Source organism: Lepidochelys kempii, chromosome 4, assembly GCF_965140265.1.
Source record: "Lepidochelys kempii isolate rLepKem1 chromosome 4, rLepKem1.hap2, whole genome shotgun sequence".
In the NCBI taxonomy this organism is placed as follows: Eukaryota; Metazoa; Chordata; order Testudines; family Cheloniidae; genus Lepidochelys; species Lepidochelys kempii.
The window spans coordinates 69141032-69155367 of NC_133259.1; the positions used below are offsets into that span (position 1 = coordinate 69141032).

General features: G+C 47.3%; 1 protein-coding gene across 26 annotated transcripts in view; it reads right to left on the reverse strand.

Moving 5' to 3' along the window:
• NEK1 (NIMA related kinase 1) overlaps positions 1–14336 on the reverse strand; it is a 189364-nt gene that overhangs the window by 91435 nt on the left and 83593 nt on the right. For all 26 annotated transcript variants that reach the window (XR_012158623.1, XR_012158624.1, XR_012158622.1 and 23 more), the window contains 2 exons: positions 14229–14264; positions 14053–14127 (listed from right to left, as the gene is read on the reverse strand). Coding sequence is in view for 22 of the 26 variants with exons in the window: in XM_073341591.1 (XP_073197692.1) it covers positions 14053–14127; positions 14229–14264 (111 nt within the window). In the remaining 4 variants the exon portion in view is untranslated. The remainder of the gene's footprint in view (positions 1–14052; positions 14128–14228; positions 14265–14336) is intronic.

The following is a 14336-nucleotide window of genomic DNA, read 5'->3' on the forward strand; positions in this document are numbered from 1 at the left end:
CCTCTCACCTAGGCTGTGTCTAAATCTTTCCGATTCTTTCTGCATTACATCTCTAAAATATAGCCTTTCCTATCCATCTTCACAACTAAAATGCTCATCCCACCTCTAATCTCATGTTTGGACTACAGCAACTACCTTTACTTTGTTTTTGACAAATGCAATCTTGCCCCTCTATATCCATTCAGAATATCATTCGAAAGACCATTTTCCTAGCCCATCATTTTGAACACATCACCTCTCTCTCTGTATCTCTCCACTGTCTCCCTCCAAGACCCTCAACCATCATATCAAATCTGATGCCGCTGTGTCTATCCTGATTGGAATATTACCAAAGAGCATGATGGAGCTGACAGTCTTCTTGGATATCCTAATATGTTCTTGCATTGGTCAGAAGAGCTCTGTTGATACAAATATAAGGAATATGCAGTGATCTTATATCTGGAGAAAGAAAGAGGAGGAAGAAATTGCTTCCTTTTAAAAGTGGGTGTATATCTCCATAGTGATCTGAATGAACATTGAGTCTTTCAATGAATAAAGAGACTCATCCATTTTAGCACTGAACAGATTTTGTCTATCAAATCGATAATCTTCAGTAACTGACTGAACTTCCTTAGGTAAGCAACTCTGATGCTGACAACCATGATGCACATCTCAGAACAATAGCTGTAGCCACTGAATGGACATTGGTATCAGCTGCATCCAGTGCAGCCTGAAAGGTTTCAACAATTAGTAAACCTTCACACATAGAATTTAGGGATAAGGCTAGATCAAAGGGCAGTTTTTTCCTAAAATTAGCAGACTGCCCCATTGAAGGGGGACAGACTTAACAACTTTTTCTTCCAAAGATATCTAGTCTCACTGGTTCTCTCTTTCTTCAGGAGTTCACTTTCCTATTTGTTTCAGTTTTTCTTTGGCAACACAGACAAGTGAAGATGGAGTCAGATGAGTGTAAAAATACTCAAAACCTATGGTGGGCAGTTGATTTCTACCAACAGCATGTTCTGAAGTAGTTGCAACCAAGCCAGCAGTACCCCAAAAGTCTTTGCCAAAATTCCTGCAAAAATCCCAAAATTCCTGCATCTGTAGGAAGAGCAACTCTACTGTTATATGCCAGTTGTAAAATATATATATAAAAAAACAGTTTATATGTCTTCTCCTGTACCATTTTCAATGGGATTCGCAGCATGTGTGGTATATGTTTCAATACTTTTTGAAAGGTTTTTAAATCGTCCATTGCCATAAGTACAGAAGATGAAACAGCATCAATCAGGTGAAGGAGGAGAAACATGTGGAACTCCAGATGAATCTTCTTGAAGAACCAGAGTTTTCTCACCACTAGAGTTTTGATGTTCTTCTGTTTCCATAACCAAATTATGAGAATTATGAGACACTTGGAGTAAGTGATTTAAAAATGATTCCCCACACACTAGGGGGAAAACTTGTCCTGAATACTGTGCATATTGAGGTCATGGTGGCCAAAACGGCCAAATCTGTAGACCAAATGGATAAGACATTCACTCATTTCAGAGGAAACCAAGAATAATGAGGTTCATTTATACTGTCTTGTCTGGTTTTATTTTATTTGTTTGCTGACCTGGTTTCTTCTTACGTGAAGGACTCCTGATGGACTCCAAGGAGGAGCTGGACTCAGAAGACAAAAGCCCCTCCATTGATCGGGTAACAATTGGAGATTTGAATATCTGGGTAAGGCTTCTGTTCTCATTCTCGCCGTCACATTGCTGGAGATAAACTTTCAGTACAGGTACCTGAGATCTTTCTCAAAGAGATTTTGGTGGCACAGAAATAGGAGAAGTCTCTTATAATGGAAACGCATACTCTGAGGTGATCTTAAGATCCAAAAAAGACGAACAATCCTTTCAGAGCTGTGAAACCCCTCTTTAAGGGTATCTGTGCTGAGGGATCTGGAGCCTCCTCTAATTGCTTTGAAAGTGCTACTGAAGATGAAACTGACAACGCCAAAAGCAAAGATTCCAAGCAAGATGGTGCTGGAACAGACAGTGATTGATGTACCACTGCCAACACAGCCAGTGATAGTAACTACCATGTCATAGGCTTAGCATAGTTATCTTTCCAGTCTCTTTGTAGATGTGGCACTCAAGCTCAGGCACTGAGTGCCGTCAGTTACGCCTTTAGAACATAAAAACATAACACCACAGTGGGTCAGACCAATGATCCATCCAGCCCAGTATCCTGTCTTTTGATAATGGCTGCTGCCAAATCTTTCAGAGGGAATGAACAGAACAGAACAACTTCACGTGATCCATCCACTGTCATCCCGTCCCAACTTCTGGCTTTTGGAGGTTTAGGGATATTTATAGCATGGCGTTGAATCCCTGACCATGTTGGCTAATAGCCATTGATGGGACCTATCCTCCATGAACTTATTGAATGCTTTTTTTAACCCCATTATAGTTTTGGCCTTCACAACATTCCCTGGCAATGAGTCCACAGACTGTGTGTAGTGTGAAGTCCTATTACCTTTTGTTTGTTTTAAACCTGCCACCTATTAATTTCATCAGGTGACCTCTAGTTCTTTTACTACGTTAAGAGTTAGATAACACTTTACTATTCACTTTTATACTATTCATAATTTTAGAGGCATCTATCACATCCAAGTTGAACAGTCCCTGTCTTTCTAATCTCTCTTCATATGGAAGCTGTTCCATACTTCTAATCATTCTTGTTGCCCTTCTCTGAGCCTTTTTCAAATTCGAATATATATTTTTGACACCAAGCATCCAGAACTGCATGCACTACTGCAGGTGTAATTGGATCATGGATTTGTATAATGGCATTATGATAATTTTCTCTTTTCCTATCTGCCCCTTTCTTAATGGCTCCTAAAATTGCTAGCTTTTTTGCCTGCTGCTGCACATTAAGCAGATGTTTTCAGTTAACTATCCATAGGGACTTCAAGATCTCCTGTTTGAGTGGAAAGAACTATTTCAGACCCCATCATTTTGGACATATAGTTTGGATTATGTTTTCCAGAGTACATTAATTTGCACTTCACAACATGGAATTTCATCTGCCATTTTGTCACCCAGTTTTGTGGGATCCCTTTGTAACTTTTCACAGTTAGCTTTGGACTTAACTATATTTAGTGATTTTGTATCATCTGCAAATTTTGCCACCTCACTGTTCACCCCTTTTTCCAGATGATTTATGAATATGTTGAAGAGCACTGGTCCCACCTCAGATCTTTGGTGGACTGTAGCAGGGCTAATACACCCATCCCCCTTTTGGGGGTAGGGGTGGGGTGCTTTACAGTCCGGCGGTTTCATCTGTAGGATTGCCCTCGGTCTGAGGGCTGTGTGGTCCTGTGGCCTTAGTCAGATGACCCTTGTGATCAGGGCAGTGCAGCCTAGCAGCCAGAGTCAATAATATGGCCCCTGCTCTCAGGGCAGTGCGGTCTAGTGGCCAGAGCCAGTAATACTGTTGAGCTAGGCCACCACCCTGGGGTGGGCGGTGGCCAGGATAGGGGGACCTAGGCCCGCCCTCTCCACAAGGTCCCAACCCAGGGCCCTGTTGGTGGCGGCGTTGCCCATCACCAGCTCGGCAAGGACCCTACTGAAACACACAGCCTGTCTATGGTTCTACAACAGCTTCCCCACAAAGTTTCCCTTGGTGGCTTCCTAACCGATTCTCTGTAGTTTGCGGTCTCTGGGCCTCCACTGTCTCTTCCCCTTTCTGCGACATCCCGAGAGTGTGTGGGGGGATCCGTCTCAGTCTGGCTGGCCTCTGCGTCCTGGAGTGTAGGCAGTCCTCCGCTGGAAGTCAGCAGCACACCTCCTTCCTCTCCAGCAGTCAGCCCAGACTGAGATGCTCTGCTGGCTTTTATATCCTGCTTCCAACTGGAGCATGGCCAGCAGAGCCAAGGGGGCGTGGCCTCCTTAGCTAAGAGAGAAGGGTTAACCCCTGCTGCACCAGTGCAGGGCTGATACACCCCATCACATCCCCTCTCACCTCTTAAGGTGGTGTCTGGGGACTGTCTTCCTTCCCCTTCTTCTCCTTCCGCCCAGGAGAAGTCGTCTGTGTTCGCATGGGCCGTCCCTGGCTGGTGCAGCACGTGGAAGGCATAAGGTTGGAGGGAGAGGTATCAGCACATGATTCATGCATTGGTATCCTTCATACTATGGATTCATCAGAGGATCAGTGACCAAGAGATAGGGGTTCCCTAAAATGTAACACCTTAAGGCATCGACAACCCACTGAACAGCAAGGGCCTCTCGTTCTATCATGGAGTAGCAGGTCTCTCAGGAGAACAACTTGCGGCTGAGGTAGAAGATTGCATGCTCCTCCCCCTCTGGTTCTTGTGACAGCACCACTCCCAGTCCTACCTCCAAAGCATCCACTTGGAGGAAGAAAGGTTTTGTGAAGGCCAGCGTAGAAAACACCGGCTCTCAGGTCAACTGTTCTCATAGGGTCTGGACAGTGACCTGACAGTCCTCTGACCGTTGGACTTTCCGAGGTTGGGAATTTTTTGTCAAGTCTGTCAGTGAGATGGCAAGCATGGAGAAGTTAGGTACAAAACAGAGGTAGTATGCAGCCAGCCCCAAGAATTGCCACACTTGTCTCTGTCATGGGAGTGGGGAGTCACACAAGGCCTGCACCTTGTCTATTAAGGGACGTAGCTTTCCCTTACCCACAGTGTAGCCCAGGCACATCACCTCCCGCTGTCATAAGTGACAATTGGCTGGGTTTGCGGCGAGGCCCACATCCCACAGGGCCCGCAGCACGCTGGTGAGGTGTTGGAGTTGTTCCTTCTAGCCTGCGCTAGAGACAACATTGTGAATGTATGCAGCACCGTATGAATTATGGGGGAAATCAGTATTTGGTTCATAAGCCATTGGTAGCTGGCTACACCCCCATGCAAGCCAAAAGGCATCTTGGTGAACTGATATAGGCCAAAAGGCATAGGAAAAGCCATCTTCTCTCGGGAGGCTGGTGTCAGAAGGATTTGACAGTATCCCTTGGTTAGGTCTAACAGAGATCAATTTTGCGTTGCCCAGCCACTTGAGCAGTTCATCCTCCCTTGGCATGGGGTATGTATCAAACCAAGAGACAGCATTCACCCTCCTGAAGTCAATGCAGAATCCGACCGCTCTGTCAGGCTTAGGGACCAGGACTATGGGGCTCCGCCGCTCACTTCTGGACTCCTCAACCACTCCTAGAGCTCGCATCATTTCTACTTCCTTCTGCACAACCCCCCACTTCTTCTTGCAGAGTGGACGGTGGTTCTCTCTCACCTTCTGGCCAGGGATAGTGGCAACGTGATTGCTCTTCACATTCGTCCTCCCTGGCCAGGCTGTCAGGACAATGGGGAAGGCTGATACTAGCCATTGTACCTGCTTCTACTGTTCGACATTGAGCTCCTGGCCAATTGCTACTGGCCTCAGTTCAGTTGGTTCATCAGCCAGTGGCCCCAGCTCAGGTTCCGGGGGGTACAGGGTAATCATCAGGCCTTCCCGTTCCTTCCAGGACTTGAGGAGATTCACATGGTAGGCCCGCATGTTTCTCCAGCGTCCCAGTAGCTGTATCTCGTAGTCGACAGGCCCTACCAGTCTGGTTACTTCAAAGGGGCCATGCCACTTAGCCAGAAGCTTAGATTCTGAGGAGAGTAGTAACTAACAACAGGACCCGGTCTCTGGGATCAAAGGTCCTCATCTTTGTCCCTCTGTTGTACTGGTTCTCCTGAGCATGTCGGGCTCGCAATAGATTCTCCTAAGCCAAAGTACCTAGATCCTTCCGCAACCGTAGTATGTACTGGACAGATCCTCTGACCTGGGTTTCCTGTTCCTCCCAGATCTCCCTCAGTAGATCCAGGATTCCCCGGGGCTGTCTTCCATAGAGAAGTTCAAAGGGGGAAAAACCAGTGGACACCTGTGGGACCTCTCGTACGGTAAAGAGTAGTGCTTGCAGCAACTTATCCCAGGGCCGCGGATAATCCTCCATGAACTTCCTCAGCATTGATTTCAGGGTCCCGTTAAATCGCTCCCCTAACCCACCCATCTGGGGGTGGCAGACTGAGGTTTTGAGGGCATAGATATTTAGCAGGCGGGGTAGCCATCAACCTTGATGTTACATTAGTTCCCCAGCCTGTTAGTATCTCATGTGGTAGCTCAACTCTGGTGAAGAACTGCATGAATTCGTTAGCAATAGCGGGAGCTGTGGTGCACCGCAAAGGGACAGCCTCGGGGTACCGCTTTGCGTAGTCACTACAACAAGAATATACCTGTGCTGCTCTTTTCCACAGACCCTACCAAGTCTAGGCCAATATGGTTGAAGGGATTCTGACCACAGGTAAGGGCACCATGGTGGCCCTCGGTACCTTTGGGCCAGCCTTTTGGCACTCAGGGCAGTAGTCCCGCACTTCTTGGTGTATACCAGGCCATAAAAATCTTCGGGCCACCCTCTGAAGCATTTTCTCCTTCCCCAGATGCCCAGCCCAAGGCACAGAATGGGCCAGGCGCAGCAAGTCTCGCTAGAACAACCGTGGGACCAGCAGTTGGCACAGGACTTCCTTTATCTGCAGGTCTTGGACCAGCCAGTAGAGAAGACTGTGGTGGATCTCAAACTGGGATCCTTGGGGAAAGCACTGGAGTTAGCCCTCCTCCTGGGTAGGGCCTGTCGCTTGTTCCCAGGACTGGTTGAGGGTTGGGTCTTCCCTTTGTTCTTCTAGGAGGTCCCTGTCAATGTCTAGCCACCCTTCCCCTTCCCTGTGTGGGGCTTCAGGTGGGGGGAGGTTGGTCTCTGGTGTCCCAAGGTTCCCCGAGGGTCCTTCTTTGGGGTTGTCCAGACCCAACAATGCCCCCCATGCGGGGCATGCCCCGCTAACTCCTGAAGGGTGTACCCTCCACCCATGCAGGAGCTCAGTGAAGCCCTGCCATTCACGCCTTAAGATCACCAGGTAGGCTAGCTTTGGGGCCACCCCAACCAAGCATAGGCCTTCCTGATGAACGGCCTCAAGTCACTCCCTGGGTGGTCGGGTATGGTCTCACATCTCTGTGGATGTCCTGAAGATGTATGGGTGCTCTGGCCGAGCCTGTGATCTTCACCAGGCTGGTCCGAATGAGCTTTTGGCTGCACCCTGAATCAACCAGGGCCGTTGTTAGCAACCCGTTCACCCGAACAAATCAAGATCTTACCTGGGTCCCTCTTCCAGGCACCATGACCGACTACCCATTCATGCTTTTAGTTACAATCCATGTAGGGCATTCTCTACAGAAATGCCCCCCTTGTCCACACTTGCAATATCGGACACGATTCCTCCCTGTAGGTAGAGTGGCCTGGGGTGTGCTCCGTCCACCTGGTGGGTCCTCTCTTCCCAGGCAGGGGTTGCCCCAATTGGGTCCCTTGTGCTGAGCATCCTTGTCGGCACCGGCGACCTGGAATAAAGGTGAGGATTCCCCGCTTCAGTCTTGCGGGGTCCCCAGCCTGCCGGTCAGTCTTGATCTCCTGGGCTCCCCCGTTTATGGGCCAATCACTCCGATCCCTCAGCAGCCATGTAGTCTTCTGCCAGCGAGGGTCGTCGGGTGACACTGTTGCACCCACTACTTCCACCCCCAGCAGGCAAGATCTGGATAAACTGTTCCGGGCCACAGCTTCGGCCACTTGGAGCCCAGTCCAATGTTCCGGTTCCAGCCACTGCCAACATGGAGTCGCTGTGCCACCACTCTGGGTCTGACCCGTGGTGGGTACCGCTCACAGCGGAGTCGCTGGTGGTATGTTTCGGCGTTGACGTCTGTTTGGTCCAGGATGGCTACCTTGACCCTTAAGTATTCTAATGCCTCCTGCAGCTTGAGGTTCCTGTATGCAGTCAGTGCTGGGCCAGTCAGGTAGGGGTCCAGTGCTTGGGTAGCCACTGGGTGGCAGTGTCATGAGGAACACTTCTGGATCGTCACTGGGCCCCATCTTTGTCTGGCATATCGGTATTTCCATCAGACCGCCCAGTCTGCTCCTGCCGCGCTAGGGAAAGGGTTTGGGGAGGTCCACAACAGCCATGCCATTCATGGGACTAGACGTTCCTGCTGCGCCTGTTGTTGGGTGGCTAACTCCCGCATGAGCTGGTGCTGCTGTTCCTGCGCCATCAGAAACTGTTGCTGGGAGGTGAGCTGCTGAAGCAGCTGTGTCTGCTGCTGCTGCGCAGCCTTCTGCTACTGGTTTTCTAATAGCCATTTCAGATGTTGCTTGGCTTCCATTGGTCTGGTTTGGGTCCTTGTAGCAGGTCCCGATCGCTGCTCGCATTCTCGACCAGTTGTCGCAGGGCTGATACACCCGTCACCCTACAGCCCCGCGGTTGCATCTGTAGGGTTCCCCTCAGTCTCGGGGCTGCGTGGCCTTAGTCAGATGACCCTCGCAATCAGGGCAGTGCAGCCTCATGGTTGGAGTCAATAACACAGCCCCTGGTCTCGGGAAAGTGCTTACTAGTGGCCCAAGTCAATAATACATCCCTTGCTCTTGGAGCAGTGTGGCCTAGCGCCAGAGTCAGTAACACTGGTGAGCTGGGCCATCACCCCGGGGTGCTCAGCCCAAACTGAGCTGCTCTGCTGGCTTTTATATCCTGCTTCCAGCTGGAGCATACCCAGCAGAGTCGATGGGGTGTGGTCTCCTCGGACAAGACAGAACAGTTAACACCTGCTGCACCAGTTCGGGGCTGATAGGGTCCCTGCCATAGGGACCTTGTTAGTTACCTCTTCCCATTGTGAAAACTGATCATTTATTCCTACCCTTTGTTTCTTAGCTTTCAACAAGTAACCGTTATCCTATGATTGCTTAGTTTGCTTAAGAGCCTTTGGTGAGGGACCTTGTCAAAGGCTTTCTAAAAATCCATGCACACTATATCCACTGGATCAACCTTGTCCAAATGCTTATTGACGTCCTCAAAGAATTCTAACAGATTAATAAGACGTAATTTCTGTTTACAAAAGTCATGCTGACTCTTTCCAAACATCACGTTTATCTATGTGCCTGAAAATTTTATTCTCTATTATAGCTTCAACAATTTGCTGGGTCCTAAAGTTAGGCTTACTAGCCTATAATTACCAGGATTGCCTCAGGAGCCTTTTTAATTTTTTTTCTCCTTTTGGGGGTAATTCTTCCATCAACCTAGTTGCATCTATTTTTGGGGGGGGTGGAAGGGGTAGGGAACGGACAGGTTAGCATAGCTTCAGCACTCAGAAGTGTGAATTTCATACCCCTGGGCATCATAGCTATGTCGACCTACTTTCCAGTACAGACCAGAATAAAGTAACCAAGTGACATTAGGGTTGTTTCAACTGTTCTACTTAAGGTGGTCTGAAGGAACTAAGTGGGTCACCATGTTCTTTATGTTGCAGAGGGGGGAGGGAGCACAAGAGCATGAAGAGCACATGTGCAACTTCTGCTGTACACTGCTAGTGAAAATATTCCAAATTGCAGTGCTGGGGTGTCCACAAATCATGAGTAGGATGTATATTTGCAGTACGCAAAAACCAAAAAGTGTTATTTGGATTTAATTACAAGTGGATGGAGAAAGACTTAAAATGAAGATTGGTCAGAGATTTGCAGTTTCTGCAATTTCACAGCATTATCACAGACTACTTAAACAACTGAAGTTGCAGAAAACCTCAGTGCTAGTAAAAGCCATACACAGTGGAAATCCTGCTCAACTGGCTGTTATCAGGGCTGGCCTTAGGGAAAATGGCACCCTGGGCAAACTTGCATTTTGGTGCCCCTGGTCCCTGTGAGGGTGACACCCCTGCCCCCATTGCCCGTGGCCCCCCCATGGGCTCCTCACCCTCCCTTCCCACCTAATCCCTGCACTGTGCCCCCTTCGCCCCAAATGCCTCCTCCACCTCTTCCATCCCTAATCCCTAGACCCCCTTCACTCCCAACCTCTGCCCCCTCCTGTGCATCCAACCCCTGCACTGTGCCCCCTTCACCCCAACCCCTGCACTCCTCTTGTGCCCCAATTCCTACCCTCCTACCCCCTGCACCTCCCTCCTAAGCCCCTAACCTGTGCACGCCTCCTCACCCCAACCCCTGCCCCTAAGCCCTGCACTGTGCATGCCCCCTTCACCTCACGCATCCCAACACCTGCCCCCCTCTTGTGCCCCTAACCCCTGCACTGTGCCCCCTTTGCCCCTAACCTTGCATCCTCCTCCTGCATCCACATGGGGAAACTGACCTGGATGCACAAAGCAGCTGGCATTGCTGCTCACTCCCCCATTGGACTGCTGCTCCTCTGCCCCACGGGGGCCTAGGGGGCTGTGAGGGGGAGGAGGAGCAAGGAGCAATGTCAGGGCTTCCTGCATCCAGGTCACTTTCCCTGCAGGCTGTGTAAGGGGAGGGCAGGAAAGCAGCAGCTCCTGATGCCTCAGCACAGCCCAAGTGGGGAAGTGACTTGGATGCAGGGAGCCCTGGTGTGTGTATTGGGGGGAAGGTGTTGAGGGGAATGTGTGTGTGCCTGTGTTGAGGGGAAGTGTGTATTTCAGGCTCCTGACCATGAGTGATTTCTTAAAGAGAAAGCGCACTCACTCACTCAGGCACACACGTTCAGACAACCATCTGCCAGCAGCTCCAGGCCTAGAGAGGCAGCAGCACACACAGATTCCCCCTGTCCTATCATCCCAATTTAGAGGAAATTGGGTACACGGGTGGGATGGAGGGGGAGACCCCGCCATCAGCCGCACCTCCCCCCGCAGAGCAGACAGGAGGACGCTCCCAGTCTGCAGTGGCCCGGGACAACTCCAGGGAGGAACACGGGGGTGGGAGGACAGGAACAGCAGCAGTTGCACACGTGGAGCAGGGCGGAGGAGGGGCACTGCTACTTCCGAGGAGTCACCTAGCTCTGACGGCTGGTCGTCCAACTGCGCCCTGCAGCTCGGGTCTCTTTCCCCCTCCCTCACACTGCTGCTTGCCTGCCTACCCTGCTGCCTCCGTCAGTCCAGCTGGCCTCTTGGCAGCAGGTCAGGTGGGAATCCAAACCCTGCGCACAGCACCCCCTTGGGCAGGCTGCCCTGGGCAGGGGCCCATACAGCCCACTCCAAAGGCCAGCCTTGGCTGTTATTAAAGAAAAGCTACTGTAACTTATGTGAACCTCAATGATATAAAGAGGGGATCATGTACTATTTGGCAGAGAATGGCTGAGATTTAGCTAGACTAGCAAAGCATAACATTCTTGCATGTTCAACCAACCAGACTCCAGCACAAATCAAAAATCAGCTGAACTTTTGGAGAAGGCAGCTGATATCCTTCAGGATGGTTTCAGAACTTTAAAACATAAGAAAACAAAAACAAAGCTTTTAAAAGGGAGTAATTTCTAAATTTTTCAAAGCACAGCCAGTACCTTTTGTGATACAGCCAAAAGTAGAAGCAGAACTACAGCACTTATAGCTCTCTAGAATTTTATCCAAGAGTAAGGAGTTAATGGAGCACCTCTGTAGTGCCAGTAATGAAGAAAAACAGGATAGTCGGTAGCTGTGATTACTTCAAACTACCCACACATTTGCATCCCTAGCTGGTGGTAAGACATTGCCCCAACCCTACCTACAACAAATGGAAACTGAAGACAGTGAAAGAAGCACCTCACAATTAGCACATGTAAAGGGATTACTTCAATTCACATTTTTGGTTTATCCAAATACTCAAGCAAGTGATACATGCGATGGCTCTGGATAATACTGTACCAGTTTACAACATACAACTGCAAATCTTCTCTTGGCTTCTAGAAAGGAAATGCATGCTACTACAAATCAGATACCAGCATTGTAGAATATCATCTGAGGTTTCATCTGGATTCATTAAACTCAATCTACAGAGAGAGGTTCTTAAGAAACAATGATCAAAAGCCAAATTGTGCACACCCAGATGCAAGGTTTTCATGTGGAAAAGTGTCTTATGAAGAGACTACTCAGATAATTCACTGAAACCCAGAGTGATTACATCACAGACTGTCTTATTGGATAGAAGTGCCACCAAACACGTCAACCAGCTTTCAGGATGTCCTACACCAGTGATGCTGATTGCAAGCACCAAGCCTACAATACAACTGTAGACCGTGACTTGTGATGCTACCAGTGAGGCTCATGTCCCTGTTTCTACTACAGGTGACAAAGCAGGAAGATGTTTCCGATTCAGTTACACCACCAAGTCCAGACACTGATATAATGTCCATGAGAGGTTGTAGACCACCTCTCAGACATATTTTGTAGCATGTCTGTATATTTAACAGTATTTTAAGGATATTTGATTTGTAACTTTATGTCCTTTTACATTTAAGGGGGGAGGAATATGTAGTGTAAAGGAAAACAGCAGTATTTCTTTAAATAGTTTGTAAGCCCTCTAGCGGTGCTCACCCTTTTTTAGGTTTTTTAGGTTGGAAAGAGATCAGCAATGAGAGTACCAGCATCTATATAGCTAGGCCTTGTATGTTTGCGTAGAGTGAGTAAACAGTCATGTGGGACACAGATGTGCCCGTGCAGTTTCCTCACATTCTTGTTCTGTAAAAAGCAAAAACACATAAAACCTGATCACTGTGATCCACATGTGTCTCATATCTAGTAGTGAAGCCTCCGTGTCCTGAACAAGCTATAACTAGTAGAAAATACATCCCTTCATTTGTTTAGCAATATAAGTTACCATGAACACCTCTCCACTACTTTGATCTATGCACTGAGACACACAGTCACAGTATGTGTCTGGCTTCCCACAACAATAATGTTCTCAGGTAACTATCACTCAGTAGGAGAGCCCACAAGCATTCAAAAACAGAACTTTCTCCAGATCTAGCCTACATAAGTCACTCTTGCAAGAGTGAAGAACTTTCCAAAAATTAATCAACTAAAATTAGTGCATCAAAAACTTACCCTAATTAATTGACAAAATAATGAGGAAATGAGCTATTCCACCATCACCTCTTTTTTAAAAAAGTAAAATAAATAAATAAATAAAATACCAGGTGCTAACGCAAGCATCATGGCTGCCTCCTCCATCATTTCCTAAAACCCCAAACCTTCATCCTACTCCAAAAAAGTGTCCTAAGCAAACCAGGCAAAAAAAATAAAAAAATCCCAACAACGTGGCCACTCTACCAGCTCCTAATCATCACCTAATGTCTGATTTTGTTTTATTTTAACCACAGCAACAACAGCAGCTCCAGTTCATCTCAACCAACTTCTTCTCTTTTATACCAAAAACCCCCAAACAAAACTTCTAAAACTCCAGTATCAAAAAATTAAAATAAAAGGCCTACTAAATACTTGACATTTCAAATGCTTTACTTTTTCTCTCTTTTCTATATCTTTAATAAAAAGTTAAAAGAATTTTTAATACTGTATTTGCCATAATAGGAAGCAAGCTACAGCCTCTGCATACCAAACCCCAAACTCTGTTCAATGTTAAACAGTAACTGAATTTATTTAGCATCTTTAATTCCTTATATTCCATCTAAATTAATACAACAGACCTTACCTCTTTCAGAATTAATGCAAAACTTCTCTTCAACCGCAACTTTCTCTCAGCAAGTTATTCACACAAACACTTGCTACTGATAAATTAGGCAAGCTATTTTTTCTATGGACTCGAAAAGCAGAAAGGAACAACTCAAAATCTCTCATAGGGGAGGAGCTCAGATGCTACATTGTTGGGGGCCATAAAAATACCTAGACAGAAAATTGTGAGGCATTTGAATGAGGAGAAGAAGGTTGTTCCACGCACAGGTTCAGTATAGAAAAAGGACAAGAGGGAGGAATGGGAGAAGGAAGGAAACAAATGTGGTGTATGAAGGATGAAATTATTGGCAGAATGAAGGAAGATGAAAAAATTTGATGGAACATGTTAGAAATCAGAGAAGTGTACTCAAACACCAAGAAGTTGGGTACATGAAGGGGGCCATTAATCAGTATCTCTAAGACGGTTCATAGATTAGTACTGGGGGTAGCTCCACATGTAGATAGGCATCTTTCTGTTCTGGAGAAAAGAACGTGCCATGGAAGATAAATAAAAGGGAGAAAAAAGATTGTGCTATATATTTCAGCATCTGCTGCCAACCTTAACTTCACCACTTCCACCTGAACTAAGCACATTTCTCCAGCCTTGTTCCCTGGCTCTGTTTATCCGTTCCATCTGGAGAAGACAAAAAATAAAAGGAAATAGAAGTTCAAGGATTCAATTTTCTATTAAAAATTCAATTTCAATGTTGAAAATAAAATTCAAACGTATTTTACCCTTTCCTTTTCCAGTCTTCTCATCTGCTCAGCCTTCTGAAAGTTTGAACAGTGGGAATATTAAACTATATATTCTGAGGTACTTTATGACGAACTACACAAGGGAAG